Source organism: Heptranchias perlo, chromosome 4 (genome assembly GCF_035084215.1).
Source record: "Heptranchias perlo isolate sHepPer1 chromosome 4, sHepPer1.hap1, whole genome shotgun sequence".
NCBI classification, from domain to species: Eukaryota; Metazoa; Chordata; class Chondrichthyes; order Hexanchiformes; family Hexanchidae; genus Heptranchias; species Heptranchias perlo.
This window is the reverse complement of record NC_090328.1, coordinates 25,627,892-25,646,984: the sequence shown is the minus strand read 5'-3', so window position 1 is coordinate 25,646,984 and position 19,093 is coordinate 25,627,892. Positions and strand designations below refer to the sequence as shown.

Genomic DNA, 19,093 nt, shown 5'->3' with positions numbered 1-19,093 from the left:
CTAAATTAACTTCTCCATCAATGTTAACCTCTACTGCATACCTGTGGATAGGTTTCATTGCAGAGTAACATTAAACTTGAGTTGGTAGATTTATACTGTTTAGCGAAACGCTCTGAAAATTACATCAATAATAGCATTTGTTGGGTTAAAAAAAATTCTGTGTTGAAATCACATAGTACACTTCTTGCTTTAATTTTTTTTTCTTCTTGCAAAGCTTCACATATTAGGATATTTCTTGTTGACGTTGATGCTCACCACTAATCACTTGCCCAAAGAGCTCCTCAGGCGTGTCTCCAAAGAAAGGCACACATCCAACGACAAATTCATAAAGAATTATCCCCATAGCCCACCAGTCCACTGGTTTGCCATACCCTTGCCGCAGGATTACTTCAGGAGCTATGTATTCTGGAGTTCCACAAACCTGCAATACAACAGCAATAAGAACTATCATGTACAAGTAAACATGGTGCCAGCAAACAGTGGAGCAGGGCAGGCAGGGTTAAAATCGGGCTTTGAATCTTCAACTAAATTTTTCCAATCCTTACATATTACTATGTTAGGGTTTTAAGTTTATTGGCATTTTTATCAATTAAACAGCGCTAAAATAAAGCAATATCTATTTTTATGTACAATAGTAAGTCTACTGGATTGGTGAGATGCAACAAACAAATGTGCATGAACCTATATGCAATAAACAGAGCAGAACTTTATACTATTTGTATTTTCATAATCGGAATCCCTTAAGCAAAACGTAGAGTTTCCTTTATTGCTGTAACTTTGAGTACCCCTAATGTAGCTCAATTTAGGATTTACTCACCCTAACAATGATGTGACAAACAAAATATTTATATCAACATTAATATAACAGCAATCATGGATATGAAATGCCAGACTATATCCAGCGCTAATAGAACCCAGCTATATAAATGCCTTCAATTACATTGAATCATATGAAATGATAGGCCTTTTTATATTACTTTAAATGTGTATCAATGAGAGTCATAATACAGAAAAATGGTTTGTATTCACTCCATATTGGTGAGAAAAGTAGAATGGTAAAGTAACTTTTATAGAGACCAGATTGCTATCATGTGGTAATGAAGTATGCTAAAGGGAAATGGGCCATGTCTTAGAATTTAACACCCTTCATGGGTGTAGTCCATCACAGATTTTGGAAATACACTGCAGAGATTACGACATGTACAATGATGGGTCTCCATTTACTCCTTCATTGATTCCTGCCATTTGTGTGCAATAGCGTCCATTTTCTTATTTATGGATGAAAGCGAGTTATAATCTTTGTTCAAAAAAATCTGAAAATTCCTGGAGCAGGAAAGAGTGCAAATGGAGCAGAAACAGACTATGCCTTTAACCCCACATTCTAACCAGTAGCAGTGAACATTTTTAAATTTTCTTTATAAATTTCCCCCATTTCTAGTATTGGCTAAATAGTCAGGTTCTATGTGGTTACATTCTATGACTATTAATTGTTTGAATTTTCTTTCTTGTTAAATTGTTATTCTCCTTGTTTACATACATTTTCTTACTGTTTCAGCTTCCCCACACTCTTGCCTTTTCAAATTCCACTTGCTGCAGTTTTAAGCTGCCAACCATTCATATTTCCCTTGTAATGTGCTGTGAACTCAGTGTCTACCAGTTACTGCAGGAATGATTCAGATTTGAGTGATGAAGTTGCCACTTGATACAAGTGAGATTTTCTCATTGAAACACTTCATGAAATGGAAAAATGAGACTCTCTCAACCACACTTTCAGTAGTCAGATAAATTCTTTGTGATACTAATTAACGCTGATCACAGGAAGAGGCATCGAAATAAAAATACAAGTTGACTTATTTTGAAAATGGTGTGAATCGAGTTGTGTGATCTGGCATTGATTAATTCACTGATTTTGCACACCAGAATTAAAAATTAATGGAAAGTTAAATTTGCAGGTGACAAAAATGATGGATATTTGTAAAGGTGACCAGGAATAATCAGCGACCAAACAGTTATCAGACACAATCTACAGGACACTGTCGAAATATATAGAAGCTTGGACTACTAAATCGGACTGAACTATAACAGGACAATATCCTACAGGCAGATTTGAAAAACATGAGTTAGTAATTAATGAAACACTGCATCAAATTATCTGATACTTGTTTTGTGCTTAGCTTTCTAAAGTACAATTATCTTGTGTGCGACAGGCTCAACAAAAAAAAAATCTATACTGATTTCAAATACTTGAAGGCAAGTTGTGTCTTGGTTCAGCTTTCAAGTCATGACAGCCAAATACATGGAGCAGCTGAGATGACATGGATGTTTTTCAGCAACATTATTACCATGCACTGCCCCACATGCTCTTACCTGCTTGTCTAGGAATTCTCTGGCATCCTTCTCAATGTGTCCTTCATAAAGGTTGGTTGTCATATTCATCAGTCCAACTTTTGACAGTCCAAAATCTGTCAGCTTGATATGCCCCAATGATGTTACAAGCAAACTGCAGAGAAAGAAAAAATACTTTAATTCTTCAAAAAAGCATTTCAGTACAATTTAAATTTAAAAAAAACTAATTGAAAATGTAACTGCAAGGAAATTCTAAACTATTCTAAATTATAAACAAACCTAGAGGCAGATAGCTAATGAAAACTGACTACATTATGTTAGCAATTCTGAAAACCAGCAGAGGTTCCACAAAATAAAGCCTACAATTGGTATAAACCCTGGCAGAAAATAGTGGAGATAGATAACTCCCACCCATCAGAAAAGTGGAATTTTCATTGCAGTTTGAAAAGCTTCACAGATATGCCACTAGCTCTGAAACAACTAGAATTTTATTTTAATGATCTGCTCACTAATAGAAATCACCCATTCCATAACATGCCTAATGGAGCAAAGTAGGTACAATTTTATGAAACTGCAATTAGAAGTCTGACTTCCTACCAGGGTGTATCTTCTTACACACATTCACACTAATTCCAACCTCTTATTTCCAATCAGACATCACTCGTTGGATCATATTTTCTGGACTGTGACTCTCCCAGACAGGATTTATCTCAGCCTTAATTTCTAAAATTCTTTCTTGTCAAACATATATTGATTACGACATGCTGTCTATCTGATCCTCATTGATTTCAATTTTCTGTACTGCTAATGGCTTTTTCTCCAGTTACTGTAAATGCTTTAAATTCTCTATCACTTTGAAGAACATTCAGGCATTTTGCTTTCATCCACGATCTTTGTTAGGATGAAGTCGTTTTTGTGTTTATTCTCTCTCCCTCACAGAGACCCATGACCTTTACACATTTTCTATCAAATTCCTAAAGTTTTATTACACTTAAGCATTTGCTGCAGTATTACAAATGGAACACTTGGTTAAAAATCACCAGCTAATAGATAATGGAAGGCTTGTTCTCCAATAAATGTCGACAGTCTGGACTTTGCTCGACTATACAGGAATTATAACTTTTTGGAATGCCTACTTTTGGAATCCATTGTTCCATCCCAACCATTATAAGTAGCAGGTGGATAATTGTTCAACTACATTACATTACTGCGAAGGAGGAGAAATTGGTAGACAAACATAAATTGCGTGTGCATGCAGCATATGGGTATTATATACCATTTGAGTATTGCAATTTTGGAAAGATAACTTCATAATTTGTAATGAGAAATGCATTCTATTTATATAGCTGCTGCATCCATCTGAAATGTTAGTGGCTCCTCCATTAGCAGCACACTATGTTCTGCTCTGAATTGAAAGCGCATGGAATTAGAGGTAACCTTGTGACATGGGTTGGTAATTGGTTGGGAGGTAGGAGACAGACAGTAGGGATAAAGGGAACATTTTCTGATTGGCAGGATGTGACAAGTGGTGTTCCCCAGGGATCTGTACTGGGGTCTCAGCTTTTCACCATATATATATATATTAGTGACTTGGATGAAATAACAGTGTTGTATCTGCAAATTTGCAGAGGATCCAGATAGGAGACACAATGGGCTTAATTATCAAACAGAGCCGTGAAGCAGGGGGAGGGCGGGGGGGTGTCAATTTGAGGTCGGGAAACCCATTAGTACGGGTTTTCCGGACATCCTTACGATTTTTTTTTTGTTGGTTTCCCGTCTGACTGACTGGCTGATTGACAGGCTCTCAGTGGACAGGAGACCAGTTAGGGAGAGGACGTCTTCAGGTAGGTCTTTGCTTGCATGGATTTTGGGGGGGGGGGGGGGGGGGGGTGACAGGTGGGTAAGGGGCACAGGTGGGCAAGGGGCATGGGTGGGCACGGTGTTTGCGAGTCATGGGGGACGGGATCAGGGGTCAGTCATGGGGGGATGGGATCAGGGGTCATCGCGAGGGTCCGCGATCGTTGAGGGGGAGGATCGGGGTCGGAGGATTGGGGTGGGGAGGATCGGGGTCGGGGGCGGAGGATTGTGGTCGGAGGCGTGCGATGGGCGCAGTAGGCTTATTGGGCCTGGGGAAAGCACTCTTGCTCCTCCGGACCCACAAGCTGTACCTTTCTTGGCACTTACCTGCAGTCTTGTGCTAGTGCACAGGTACAAAGGTAAACAAAAGGCTAATGGAATGTTGACTTTTATCTCAAGTGGGTTGGAATACAAAAGTGAAGAAGTAATGCTTCAGTTGTACAGAGACTTGGTCAGACCCTATCTGGAGTACTGTGTTTTGGGCACCAATTTTTGCATGCAAGACAGGGGAGTAGTTCCTAGCCTTTACTGTCCTTCTGTTCAGGGTGTAAATTATTAATAGCAAAGGCCAAAAAATTATAAAGCTCAAAAGATTAAACTAATTTGTATCTTTCTTTAACAAATATCTCTGCAATGGTGCTTAATGTTACCATAAGTATTCTGCTTAAATACACATATTTAAATCAGGACTTCTACACAGGACTTCCCTTCAAATTTGAGTAGTGGTACAGACTGCTATGGCTTGCTAATATTATATAAACAAAGCATGTTTTTGAGTTGAGATAAATATAATTAATACAACTGCATCTGGTGTAACCACTTAGAATACATTACTAAATTAAAGATCTGCTCAGAATCATTCCTGCCCGAGTCCTTCTCTGCTTGACAGCTTTCTCCTCAGCTGCAGTGGTGCTGAGTTTTCTAATTGTATTCACTGACTGTATTTAGGGGCATCCTAAATACAGTCAGTGTCCACGACACCACACAACCCTGCCACGGTAACCTCTGCAAGACATGCCAGATCATCGACACAGATACCACCATCACACGAGAGGACACCACCCACCAGGTGCATGGTTCATACTCCTGTGACTCGGCCAACGTTGTCTACCTCATACGTTGCAGGAAAGGATGCCCCGGAGCATGGTACATTGGCGAGACCATGCAGACGGTGCGACAACGGATGAACGGACACCGCGCAACAATCGCCAGACAGGAGGGTTCCCTCCCAGTCGGGGAACACTTCAGCAGTCAGGGATATTCAGCCACCGACCTTCGGGTAAGCGTACTCCAAGGCGGCCTTCGAGACACACGACAACGCAAAAATCGTCGAGCAGAAATTGATAGCCAAGTTCCGCACCCATGAGGACGGCCTCAGCCGGGATCTTGGGTTCATGTCACACTACACGTAAGCCCACCAGCGAACAAAAGCTATCTGTTTTTAATATAACGGGTCATTTGCTGGCTTTCTCTGCCTTCCGGATGTTTCTGCCTCTCTCTATCTGGTTTTTTTTCTGTTTTTTTTTTGTTGACTGTATATTCAGGGGTTCTGCAGGTAACACCTCTCTGTCTGAACACGGTGATTGCCTTGGCAACGGGCAGTTGCAAAGACTATCTGTAATCACCATGTATTGTTCTGTGATTTATAAATGCGTAGGCTTCGAGGAGTTCCTGACATTTACCTGAGGAAGGAGGAAGCCTCCGAAAGCTTGTAAATTTCAAATAAAATCGTTGGACGATAACTTGGTGTTGTAAAATTGTTTACAATTGTATTTAGGGGAGGTCAACTTGTATATGGTGTGCACTGTTTTTTGCTTTCAATTGCTTTCAGGGCTTTTGTCTACAGTGACTTTCCAGTGACACACAGGACTACAGGAGGGAATGGGGCTCACAACCAGCAATCCTGACATGCTCTGTGAATATAATAGTCGAGGTGTAATGGAGAATCTATATAAAACCTTAGTAAGACTACAGTTGGACCAGAGTGTGCAGTCTTGGGGCCCACACGATAGGATGTTGAGGCAATAGAGAGTGTGCAGTGCAGACTCTGTGGATGCTGCCTGGTATGAAGAAATACAAATACAAAGAAAGACGTGAAAAATTGGGGCTGTTTTTGTTATACCAGGGGATTACAGAATGATCTGATAGTTTAGAATCATGTAGGGATGAGACATTATAGACAGAAACAGGCTGTTTCCTTCGGTCTACAATGAGAGGACAGGGATAGAAGATTAAAAAGGTAAGAGATTGAGGACAGAGAGCAATAGAATCTTTTTTACACAAATGGTTGTGAGACTGCGAAATGCACCACCACGGTTAGTGATCGAAGCAGAGAACGTGCTAACATTTAAGAATAAGTTAGATAAGTGGTTGAAAGAAAGAGGCACATGGGAACAGAGTAGGTACATGAGATTAGGACTATTGCTCACGTGGAGGATAAACATCAACGTGGATTGGTTGTTTCAGTTCAGCTACAACACTGGCATCTACCCGACAATGTGGAAAATTGCCCAGCTATGTCCTGTCCACAAAAAGCAGGACAAATCCAATCCGGCCAATTACCGCCCCATCAGTCTACTCTCAATCATCAGCAAAGTGATGGAAGGTGTCGTCGACAGTGCTATCAAGCAGCACTTACTCACCAATAACCTGCTCACCGATGCTCAGTTTGGGTTCCGCCAGGACCACTCGGCTCCAGACCTCATTACAGCCTTGGTCCAAACATGGACAAAAGAGCTGAATTCCAGAGGTGAGGTGAGAGTGACTGCCCTTGACATCAAGGCAGCATTTGACCGAGTGTGGCACCAAGGAGCCCTAGTAAAATTGAAGTCAATGGGAATCAGGGGGAAAACTCTCCAGTGGCTGGAGTCATACCTAGCACAAAGGAAGATGGTAGTGGTTGTTGGAGGCCAATCATCTCAGCCCCAGGGCATTGCTGCAGGAGTTCCTCAGGGCAGTGTCCTAGGCCCAACCATCTTCAGCTGCTTCATCAATGACCTTCCCTCCATCATAAGGTCAGAAATGGGGATGTTCGCTGATGACTGCACAGTGTTCAGTTCCATTCGCAACCCCTCAGGTAATGAAGCAGTCCGAGCCCGCATGCAGCATGACCTGGACAACATCCAGGCTTGGGCTCATAAGTGGCAAGTAACATTCGCGCCAGATAAGTGCCAGGCAATGACCATCTCCAACAAGAGAGAGTCCAACCACCTCCCCTTGACATTCAACGGCATTACCATCGCCGAATCCCCCACCATCAACATCCTGGGGGTCACCATTGACCAGAAACTTAACTGGACCAGCCATATAAATACTGTGGCTACGAGAGCAGGTCAGAGGCTGGGTATTCTGCGGCGAGTGACTCACCTCCTGACTCCCCAAAGCCTTTCCACCATCTACAAGGCACAAGTCAGGAGTGTGATGGAATACTCTCCACTTGCCTGGATGAGTGCAGCTCCAACAACAGTCAAGAAGCTCGACACCATCCAAGATAAAGCAGCCCGCTTGATTGGCATCCCATCCACCACCCTAAACATTCACTCCCTTCACCACCGGCGCACTGTGGCTGCAGTGTGCACCATCCACAGGATGCACTGCAGCAACTGGCCAAGGCTTCTTCGACAGCACCTCCCAAATCCACGACCTCTACCAGCTAGAAGGACAAGAGCAGCAGGCGCATGGGAACAACACCACCTGCACGTTCCCCTCCAAGTCACACACCATCCCGACTTGGAAATATATCGCCGTTCCTTCATTGTCGCTGGGTCAAAATCCTCGAACTCCCTTCCTAACAGCACTGTGGGAGAACCGTCACCACACGGACTACAGCGGTTCAAGAAGGCGGCTCACCACCACCTTCTCGAGGGCAATTAGGGATGGGCAATAAATGCTGACCTCGCCAGCGACGCCCACATCCCATGAACGAATAAAAAAAAACAGGCTGTTTCAGTGTTGTAATTTCTATGTAATTCTACACCACTTCCTCAGAAAACCTAGAAAGGGAAGGGATGATTCAGAGATAGACCATGTGAAGGTGAAGAATGGGTGGTAACTGGAAGCATAGTTAATAAAAAATGTTAAGATCAGTGCATGAGCAAGAAGTAGCACCCATACAATCCATGGAGTGGAAGAGGAGATCTGCGAAGAGGCCCAGTGGGACTGGAACAACAAGGAGCCATGCAACATCTTTTACCTGGAGGAAGTGAGTAGAGGGGTAAAAGAGAAGTTGTTCAAGTAAGAACAAGTTCAGTCAGGGAGAGGAGGTTGGTGGTGGATGGAGACTCCTTGGGCTGCTGTTCAAGGAAGAAGCAGAGGGCCCGCAGGACGTCCTGGTGAGAGATGGAAGTTGAGAGGGACCATTGTAAAAACACAGCGATTGGGACCTGAAAATCTGAAGTTGTTAAAGTGGCAGAGGAGATCAGAGGAATTACAGATATAGGTGGGTAGACACTGGACAAGGGGGGGGAAAACGTGTGTCAAAATAAGAGGAAATTTGTGTAACGGGACAGCAGCAAGCTGAAACAATCGGAGGAAGGTCGAAATGGACTGCATGCGGTTGGGGGGATTGTGAGGTTGGAGGTAGCGTGGGGGAGGGAAGAGATATCCAAAAAAGATGAGATTGGTCACAGTCTGGGAAATAGTGGCTTGGTATTTGGTAGTGGAGTCATGGTCCGGAGGGAAATAAGAGTTGTTGTCAGAGAGTTAGCGTTCAGTCTCAGCTACGATACAACAATGGTGCGCCCTTTGTTAGCAGATTCGGTGATGATATCGGGGTACAACTGACAGAATGAAGTGCGACAAGTTGAGAGGGAGATAGATCAGAGCGAGTAAGGGGTGTGGAGAAACTGAGATGGCCGATATCATGGCGGCAATTCTCGATGAAAATACAGAGAGAAGGAATGAGGCCAGGGGAAGGGTCTTGGAGGATAATGAGACCTGGGGCAGAATTTTCACTTCTAGCTGGGAAGTGGGTTGGGGGAGGTTTCCAGGTGCGAAACGAAGAAGTAAGTTGGCGGGTCGTGATCCAATAAATTTTACTTCTGAGTTTCATGCCCAGCAGCCAGCCTGATTGACAGGGGGAGGGGGGTGGCGGACGGGACGGGGAGGAGATCGGGGGACCAGGGAGAAGATTGGTGGTCGCTGGAGCTTGGGTGAAGAGTTGGAGGTAGGTGGGGGTCCACCATGGGTGGGGGGGGGGGCGATCACGGGTTCCTGTGGGCCTGGATGAAGCAACCCTGCTCCTCCGGGCCCACAAGCAGTGTAATAAAGACACTCACCTTATGGATCCGGCCATTCCCGCCTGCTTTCACCTGACGTGAATTGGAAGCGATAGGAAACCCGAACAGATAAGGTTAAATTCATTTTAATTTTCCAATACACATAACATTAAGTACCTCAAGTATCTCAGCGAAGTACATTGCCCTTTTAAGTATCGGTCTGCCGGTTTTAAGGGGGGCGGGACTTCCTGGTGTCTGCTATCCACACGCAGACAAACCTGCCTGGGTTAGACCCAGAAGTGGGTGAGTTGGAGCCGGGATGCGGTCCCACTTCAAAAAGCTGTTATTTTTACCTCCCGCCTGCCCCCAACCCATCCGTTCTTAGGGGTTAAAATTTACCCCCTGGAGACAGGAGAAAGGGTCAGATACATGAGGGGGGGCACTCCTGGACAAAAAAATAAAGCACAGAGGCGAAGGCGGGAGAAGAACTTGGCATCACGTCAAGCTTAGAATTAGTTGAAGTGGTGGTGGAGGGGAATGAAGCTCAGGCAGTTGCTGAGAATTCGGGGAAGGTCAGAGGTGATGATAAAAATACAGCAAGGGGTGAAGTTAAAAGGAGAGATAATCTCAAAAAGGAGAAAGAGAGGAAGAGAGATTGAGAGCCAGGCTAGCATCCAGGAGTTATATGAGTCTTCAGCCCTTGTTAACTGAAAGGAAGAAGAGTTTTAATTAAACCAGAGGATGAGACCAAGGATGATATGGAACTAAGGACCAGGAGAGCTGCAAAATAAAGTGAGTTGGTCCTGCTGAAGAGAGAGATTGAGAGCATGCATTTGGTGGTGCATGGTGAAGAGGGTGAATCTCATGAAATAGTGGGAGCAGTGGTTAGAGAAGTGTTGAATGTTAGAGATATCGGTGGATCATGAGTAGATGCAAAATAGCACTTTAGTTAGGCTGCATTCGGAGTATTGTTTGCATTTTTGGAAGGACATAAAACCAATGGAGATGATGCAGTGTAGATTCACTAAGATGTTATCAGGGATGAGGGGTTTACAGTTATGAAGACAGACTTTTGAATTTACATCACACGTTGAGAAGGTTAAGGGCTGACCAATAATAGTCTTCAAGATTGTGAATGGTTATAAGGTAAATAGATTGTAATGATATAGATTGTTTCCACTGGTCAGCTAGATGGTAAGGCAAACCAACTAGACAAAATAATTACAAAAATAACTAAAGGAGAGATTAGAAAAAAAAAATCGATGCCATCAGCATATTTTGATACAGTTCCCTCAATTCCTAAGGACATTGGTTGGGAGGGGGGAGAGGGAAGAAATGCAATCCTCTCAGTGAAAATCAGTACTCAATGGAATTTTGTTCACACCTCTCCCATAAGTGCTTATTCTTCCATGTAATGAATTGGATGGCCTCCTGTTGGCCTCTGCCCAAATGGTCACCCTCTGCGTGAGGCCAGGCAGCAAGTGTCAGCAGGCCACTCAACTGTAGAGGAAAGGACAAGCCTGATCCCATCTCCATCAGGTGCACCTTTCGAGGCGGAGGCACTAGACAGCAATCAGAATTCAGAACCCTGGCTTCACCTTAGTCTCAGCAGCCCAGGTAAGCTGAGGTTAATTGTAACATCCCAAACGACCTGGCTAATAGCATTTTTTAATTAAACAAGTCCCTAATATTATTTTGCTTATTCTTTTGTACAAAGTACATTCACTAGGCTTTCTGTGAGAGATACTGATTAATTAGTCACTACTTGCGGCTGGTGAAGCAAATAATATCTATGCACACAATATAGGGAATAATTGCTGAGGCCACAAATACGAAAGAAAAAAAAAGTGACAAATGATTCATTACCAACATAACTTCATATATCTAATTCAGAGTCTTTATAAACTATAATTTACATAAAACTTTGAAGTCAATGTTCAGGCCTTAGACAAAACATATTCATGATTTTTAAAAAAAATTAAATGAAAAAGTGCAGGATCTATTTTACTGAGTGTTATGTTGACAAATTCAGTACTTTATGATTAAAATTATGGGCTGAACACAACCTGCCAGATAATCTAAATAAACACCTAACCATACAAGAATGGCAGAGCATAAACACGGATCAGGTTATTACTATCTAACATGAGCTGCATGTTATAAATCCTTTTAAAGCTGTTAATGTAACCAATCCAGAATTGTACCTATGTTATGCATATTGATGGCACAAAGTTTTAATTAAATTAAATCCGCTAGTGGATTTAATAATGTTTGAGAGAAAAATAGCTTAAAAAAAGATTTAATATGCAAGTGTACAGAACACGTTTGTTTTGATATAACCACTACATCTACAGCATATCTAACCATGCTAGTGCTTACCTCAAATCATTACTCATTTAAGAACTTCTTTTTGCATTTTTCAAGTATGAAAGTTTCCAATGACATTAAATGCTCTATTTTTCCGAACACAGACAGAAGTTAAATGTCAAAAATATAAAAGAGGACTTAAAGCAACTGTATAGAACCATTCTTTAATTGTAACCTTATCTGAATGGGTTTTATATTTTTTTATTGCATGAGCTCAAAATAAAACCATAGAATCATACAGCACAGAAGGAAGCCATTCAGCCCATCACGCCTGTACCAGCTCTTTGAAAGAGCTATTCAATTAGTTCCATTCCCGTACTCTTTCCCCATAGCCCTGCATATTTTTCCTTTTCAAGTACATATCCAATTCCCCTTTGAAAGTTACTATTGAATCTGCTTCTACTACCCTTTCAGGCAGTGCATTCCAGATTATAACAATTTGCTGCGTTAATAAAATTCTTCTCATCTCCCCTCTGGTTCTTTTGCCAACTATTTATGTCTTCTGGTTACCGATCTTCCTGCCAATGGAAAAAGTTTCTCCCTATCTACCCCAGCAAAACCTGTCATAATTTTGAACACCACTACTAAATCTCCCCTTAACTGTCTCTGCTCCAAGAAGAACAATCTAAGCTTCTCTAGTCCCTCCGCATAATTGAAGTCCCCCATCCCTGGTACCATTCTAGCAAATCTCCTCTGCACCCCTGCCAAGGCCGTCACATCCTTCCTATAGGGATACCCAGAATTGGACACAATACTCCAGCTGAGGCCAAACCAGTGATTTATAAAGGTTTAGTATAACTGCCTTGCTTTTGTACTCTATGCTACTATTTATAAAGCCAAGGATCCCGTGTGCTTTTTTAACAGCCGTATCAACTGTCCTTCAGTCCTTGAAGGATTAGCAGGTGAATTTCTGCAGTATACAATGTCACCGCATATTATTTAAACGCAACCTTTTTAAAAAGAAATCTAGACACCTCTTATGAATGAGTTTCCCAAAAAGCATTAACTTTAGAGACATAGGGGTAGATTTGCAACTTGCCACTCAGCCATAAGACTGAGTTGCGGATGTCTAGCCTGTTATCGAACCTGCCTAATTTTCATTTTCAAGAGGTGAAGGTGAAAATTACGCCTTTATACATGCAAACGATTGTAACTTAGGGACACCAAAACTGTACCAATGTTGACATTATATAAGATCTTGCATTATGGTACTTACACAGTGTTACATAACAGATGACTTGGTCAGGTGCATTTGCACAGCTGTTCACAAAGTCAAGCATTTAAGAACATAAGAACATAAGAAATAGGAACAGGAGTGGCCATACGGTCCCTCAAGCATGCTCTGCCATTCAATAAGATCATGGCTAATTTTCTACCTCAACTCCACTTTCCCGCCCTATCCCTTGATTCTCTTCGTGTCCAAATATCCGTTGATCTCGGTCTTGAATATACTCAACAACTCAGCATCCAAAGCCCTCTGGGGTAGAGAATTCCAAAGGTTCACAACCCTCTGAGTTAAGAAATTTTTCCTCATCTCAGTCTTAAATGGCCAACCCCTTATCTTGAGACTATGCCCCCTAGTTCTAGACTCTCCAACCAGGGGAAACAGCCTCTCAGCAGCTAACCTGTCAAGCACCCTCAGAATTTTACATGTTTCAATGAGATCACTGCTCATTCTTCTAAACTGCAGAGAATATAGGCCCATTCTACTCAATCTCTCCTCATAGGACAACCCTCTCATCCCAGGAATCAATCTAGTGAACCCTCGTTGCACCCCCACTAAGGCAAGTATATCCTTCCTTAGGTAAGGAGACCAAAACTGCACACAGTACTCCACGTGTGGTCTCACCAATAATTGCAGCAAGACCTCCTTACTCTTATACTCCAGCCCCCTTACAATAAAGGCTAACATACCATTTGCCTTCCATAAGAACATAAGAAATAGGATCAGGAGTAAGCCATACGGCCCTTGGAGCCTGCTCTGCCATTCAATCAGATCATGGCTGATCTTCAACCTCAACTCCATTTTCCCGCCCAATCCCCATATCCCTTGATTCCCCTAGAATCCAAAAATCTATCCATCTCAGCCTTGAATATATTCATTGACTCAGCATCCACAGCCCTCTGGGGTAGAGAATCCCAAAGATTCACAACCTTCTAAGTGAAGAAATTCCTCCTCATCTCATTCTGGAAATGGCCGACCCCTTATCCTGCGACTATGCCCCCTCGTTCTAGAGTGTCTAGCCAGGGGAAGCAATCTCTCAGCGTCTACCCTGTCAAGCCCCCTCGTAATCTTATATGTTTCAATGAGATCACCTCTCATTCTTCTAAACTCCAGACAGTATAGGCCCATTCTACTCAATCTCTCTTCATAGGACAACCCTCTCGTCCCAGGAATTAATCTACGGAACTTTCATTGCAAGGCCCCTAAGGCAAGTATATCCTTCCTTAGATAAGGAGACCAAAACTGTACGCAGTACTCCAGGGGAGGTCTCACTAAAGCCCTCTACAACTGCAGTCAGACTTCCCTACTCTTGTACTCCAACTCCCTTGCAATAAAAGGCCAACATGCCATTTACTTTCCTAACTGCCTGCTGTATCTGCATGTTAACTTTCTGTGATTTGTGTACAAGGACACCCAAATCGCTCTGACCACCAACATTTCTTGTCTCTCACCTTTTAAAAAATATTCTGCTTCTCTATTCTTCCTACCAAGGTGGATAATTTCATATTTCCCCCCATTATAATCCATCTGCCACCTTCTCGCCCACTCACTTAACCTGTCTATATCCCTTTGTGTCCTCCTCACAGCTTACTTTCCCACCTAGCTTTGTATCATCAGCAAACTGACTCACCTCCTGACTCCCCAAAGCCTTTCCAACATCTACAAGGCACAAGTCAGGAGTGTGATGGAATACTCTCCACTTGCCTGGATGAGTGCAGCTCCAACAACACTCAAGAAGCTCGACACCATCCAGGACAAAGCAGCCTGCTTGATTGGCACCCCATCCACCACCCTAAACATTCACTCCCTTCACACCAGCGCACTGTGGCGGCAGTGTGTACCATCCACAGGATGCACTGCAGCAACTCGCCAAGGCTTTTTCGACAGCACCTCTACCACCTAGAAGGACAAGGGCAGCAGGCACATGGGAACACCACCACCTGCGCGTTCCCCTCCAACTCACACCACCCCGACTTGGAAATATATCACCGTTCCTTCATCGTCGCTGGGTCAAAATCCTGGAACTCCTTTCCTAACAGCACTGTGGGAGAACCTTCACCACATGGACTACAGTGGTTCAAGAAGGCGGCTCACCACCACCTTCTCAAGGACAATTAGGGATGGGCAATAAATGCTGGCCTTGCCAGTGACGCCCACATCCCATGAACGAATAAAAAAAACTTGAATACATTACACTCAGTCCCTTCATCTAAGTCATTGATATAGATTGTAAATAGCTGAGGCCCAAGTACTGATCCTAACGGCACCCTACTAGTTACAAGCTGCCATCCTGAAAATGACCCGTTTATTCCTACTCTTTGATTTCTGTCCGTTAAGCAATCCTTAATCCACACTAATATATTACCCCCAATCCCATGAGCCCTAATCTTGTGTAACAACCTCTGTGTGGCAAACCAAGGTTGATAAAATTCATATCAAGGCTTTTTAATATTACTCACACTATGCACCTTAACCAGTGTCTTAAACCTGTAGAATGACATTACCACACTAACACCACCCCTCCTTTCATTTCCTCAGTCTAATGCAAAATTTCATACAGAAAGACCGCTACATTGGTACAAATTCAGCTTCAAATTGTTGGCAGCTGAACTGTATATTTATGTTCCTGACAAGTAGAGGGAGATTGTCAGCATTCATTTTATTAAGAAATCCTGAACAGCTATTAGAGGTAAGAGAGATTCATGTGTGTGGTGTGCTGGCACCGAAATCATAGTGCTCAAAGGAACTTTCACAATAGTGTAACAGGATGTAGAAATTTGTCTTTCATTTTCTATCACTATAAAGGAAAATGGACAGAGCATTTCTCTTTCATAGCTCCTCCATCCTGTGTTCTTCACACACATGGAGCTTGGTTGGATCACACCTCATATTTGTATTTAGCTTACATTGCGCAGCCGATGACCCGACTGTTAATTAAATAAAAGCCAGACATGAATAATATTTGTATCAAGTTAAGAAAATATCAAATAAATACAGTGCAGTAAAGAAAGAAGAATGTGTATTTATATAGCACCTTTCACTTCCTCAGGATGTCCCAAACACATTACCACTAATGCATTACTTTTGAGGTGCAGTTGTTGTGTATGAAAACGCAGTATACAATTTACACATAGCAAGGTCCCACGAACTGCAAATGAACAAATGACCTGATAATCCTTTTGGTGATGTTGGTTGAAAGAGGAATGTTGGCCAGGACATTTGAGAGAATTTCCTGCTCTTCCTCAAATAGGTTCCATGGTACAGCTGGGTAGGAGAACACCCCTAAAGGTAAAATGCTCAGACAGCTTCCGGGACCGTGTAGCACTGCTGTACCCGAAAGAATTGCTAACTCAAGACCCTAAACGTGCAATGGTGCTCAAGCCCATAGTGGAGCTTGAATCCATGACCAATTGACTCAGGTTGAGAGTGAGCCAAGCCAACACTTGGTACTGGCATGGATAACAGAAACAGTGATCATTGCAGCTAAACAGTGCACAGTTAACAGTGTAATATTTTGGGCAGGAGCCGACCATTTTTCCATCCAGACTACCCTTCCAAATCACCCAGCAGTTTATTTACTGAGATTCTGGCATCAGTAGCTCTATATTCCCTTTCCTAACATGAATTCATCAATTATTAAAAAAAAACCTACCAGAGTTTTCTGTTCCACCACCCTTGCCAGTAATCTGTTCCACAATTCCATCACCCTAACAGTAAAAAAAAGTTGTCCAAATTTCCTATTTTCTTTTGACACCCTTAATTTTAAACTGTGTCCCCTGGTCCCTGAACCCTGTGCCCAAGAGAAGAACTATCCTGGATCCAAATTTTCCATACCTGTGAAAATAATAAAGATATCTGTCAAGTCCCCCTCATTCTCCTCTGTTCTAGTGAGTAAAATCCCAGGTAGACAAATTTTCCTCATAATTTGGCCCATTAAGTTCAGGAATCAGCTTCATAGCCTTCCTCTGGATTTCCTCCGTTAATTCTATGTTCTTTGTCCAATAATAATTCTACACCCTTCCTGTCCGTGACAATCCCTCGATAATCGAGAAAGATTGTTTCTCAGCAAAAAAAAAATTGAGTTTTAAGATTGGCCACGTCTTTGGTGAGCATTTAGATAGCTTTGTAAACCAATCCTAGAGACATATTTTACCACAAAGCTGACATAGGAAAGACAACCCAGTTGAAGTGAACCCTTCCTATAACATGGAGACCAAAATTGAACTCAGTATTCCAGATGTGGCCTCACCAAGTCCAGGTACAACTTCAACATAACCTCCTTAAATTTATAAAGCACACCCTTAGCTGTACACCCCAACATTTTTTGTGCTTTCTTCATTGCCTGCGAACACTGATCAATGGGTTTATTGACCCTGATCTCTTTCCTGCTTTGTTACCTGAACATGTAATGAGCTCGGAAGTTTCAGTCAACTCTTAAGCAGCAGCCAGTCAATGCCACAGCAGGATTCAGGTAACCAACTTCATCTGCAGAAAACCACTGTAAACTGCAGATTCCAGATCAGCCCATCCCACAAGATGAAATCTCTCCCTCTTTGCCCCCTCATTCACCACCACCCGAAAAAAAAACAAATTTTAACTGATTGAAAAAACAAGTAAAATCTGTAGCCAACATGTTTCACATATACATACTTATCTGGTTTCAGATCTCGGTGTACAATTCCATAATTGTGGAGATATTCCAAAGCAAGGACCGTCTCTGCAAAATACATTCTTGCCATATCTACAGGCAAGGGGCCCATATTTTTCAACAACGTAGCACAATCTCCACCTACAAATGAACGGAAAATCATTTTTCACCTATCAAAGACACATAACATTATTTGGTTGTTTAGAATTCTAAGCTGAGCAAGAATAGATCTTAGTAGGAACAAAACTAATTTTATTTAAAAGTGAGTACATTACCTTCTACGTATTCCATCACCATACACAAATGGCGCTTGGTTTCAAAGGAACAGTACATGCTGACAACAAATGGGTTTTCTGCAAATGTCAGGATATCTCTTTCTACGAATGCTTGTTGGATCTGGTTTCTAAGGATCAGGTTCTGTTTATTTATTTTCTTCATTGCAAATCTCTGTTTGGTTTCTTTATGGCGCACCAAATACACAGCTCTGAGGAAACAGAAAACGCAGTTAGTCCTGAAATTTGCACACCACTGATACAATTTTCTAGTGTCAGGATTGCCAGATAATTCAACTTGGCATGGAAAAGTATTGCCAAACGATGAGTGATTATGGACTATTACACTTAATTAACTCATTAAATATTTCAGATTTTGATTTCAATCAAACACAAAGTTATACTGTATACAATTAAACATGCTCTGTAGATGGTACGCTTCTCAAAAAGCAAAAACAACTCTGCTATTTTCAACTAAAGATGAAAAATTCAACAATATTTTAACTATAAATGGTGACGTTGATGTATTTAATTATAACACGCTACGTCAAGTCACAGTAATAATTTGAACACTCTCCTTTTTCTGGGTAACACCTCACTGTTGCTAGTAGGATTACACTGATGACTGCTTTTATATCGCCACATATACAACATTAAATGGATATGGAAGTGAGCTGGCCTCATGTAACACTTACCCATAGGCTCCATTACTGATCAGCTTCATGGTTTCAAAGTCAATTTCACGTGGCTTACGCCTACATTGGACTGAAGGGCTGAAGCTCTGAGGAAGGAAGGAATTAATTAATTTTTAAACTTAACTCGAGAAATTCTAGAAATAGAGTAGGTGCTTCAGCATCAGAAAAATTATTTCGGACATTTAGCAATTGCAGTTTGTTTCCTCTTTTCATCTCTCTATTCTTTAAATAAACCTTTTCTAATCTTAAAGCTTCTCTTCAAAATCTATACATTTGATATTTCAAATAAGTTATTGTTTAAACGACAAATGATTATATTCACTGAACAGAAACTACAGCCAATTTCAGAGGTGCTTTTTCAATTTTTTTTTTGGGCTCATCAAAGCACAGGACATCAGTGCTATGGAAAAGGAGATATCCAACCCGAGCTCACATCCAGGCCAAACAATCCGACCTTGGAAGCTGCA

The 19,093-nt window shown here is 42.1% G+C and overlaps 1 protein-coding gene across 11 annotated transcripts in view; it reads right to left on the bottom strand.

Moving 5' to 3' along the window:
- The window catches only part of LOC137320789 (microtubule-associated serine/threonine-protein kinase 4-like), a 372,901-nt gene that overhangs the window by 25,771 nt on the left and 328,037 nt on the right, over positions 1-19,093 (bottom strand). For all 11 annotated transcript variants that reach the window (XM_067982619.1, XM_067982622.1, XM_067982621.1 and 8 more), the window contains 5 exons: positions 18,627-18,712; positions 17,935-18,143; positions 17,662-17,800; positions 2,368-2,500; positions 256-421 (listed from right to left, as the gene is read on the bottom strand). In XM_067982619.1, the coding sequence (XP_067838720.1) occupies positions 256-421; positions 2,368-2,500; positions 17,662-17,800; positions 17,935-18,143; positions 18,627-18,712 (733 nt within the window). The remainder of the gene's footprint in view (positions 1-255; positions 422-2,367; positions 2,501-17,661; positions 17,801-17,934; positions 18,144-18,626; positions 18,713-19,093) is intronic.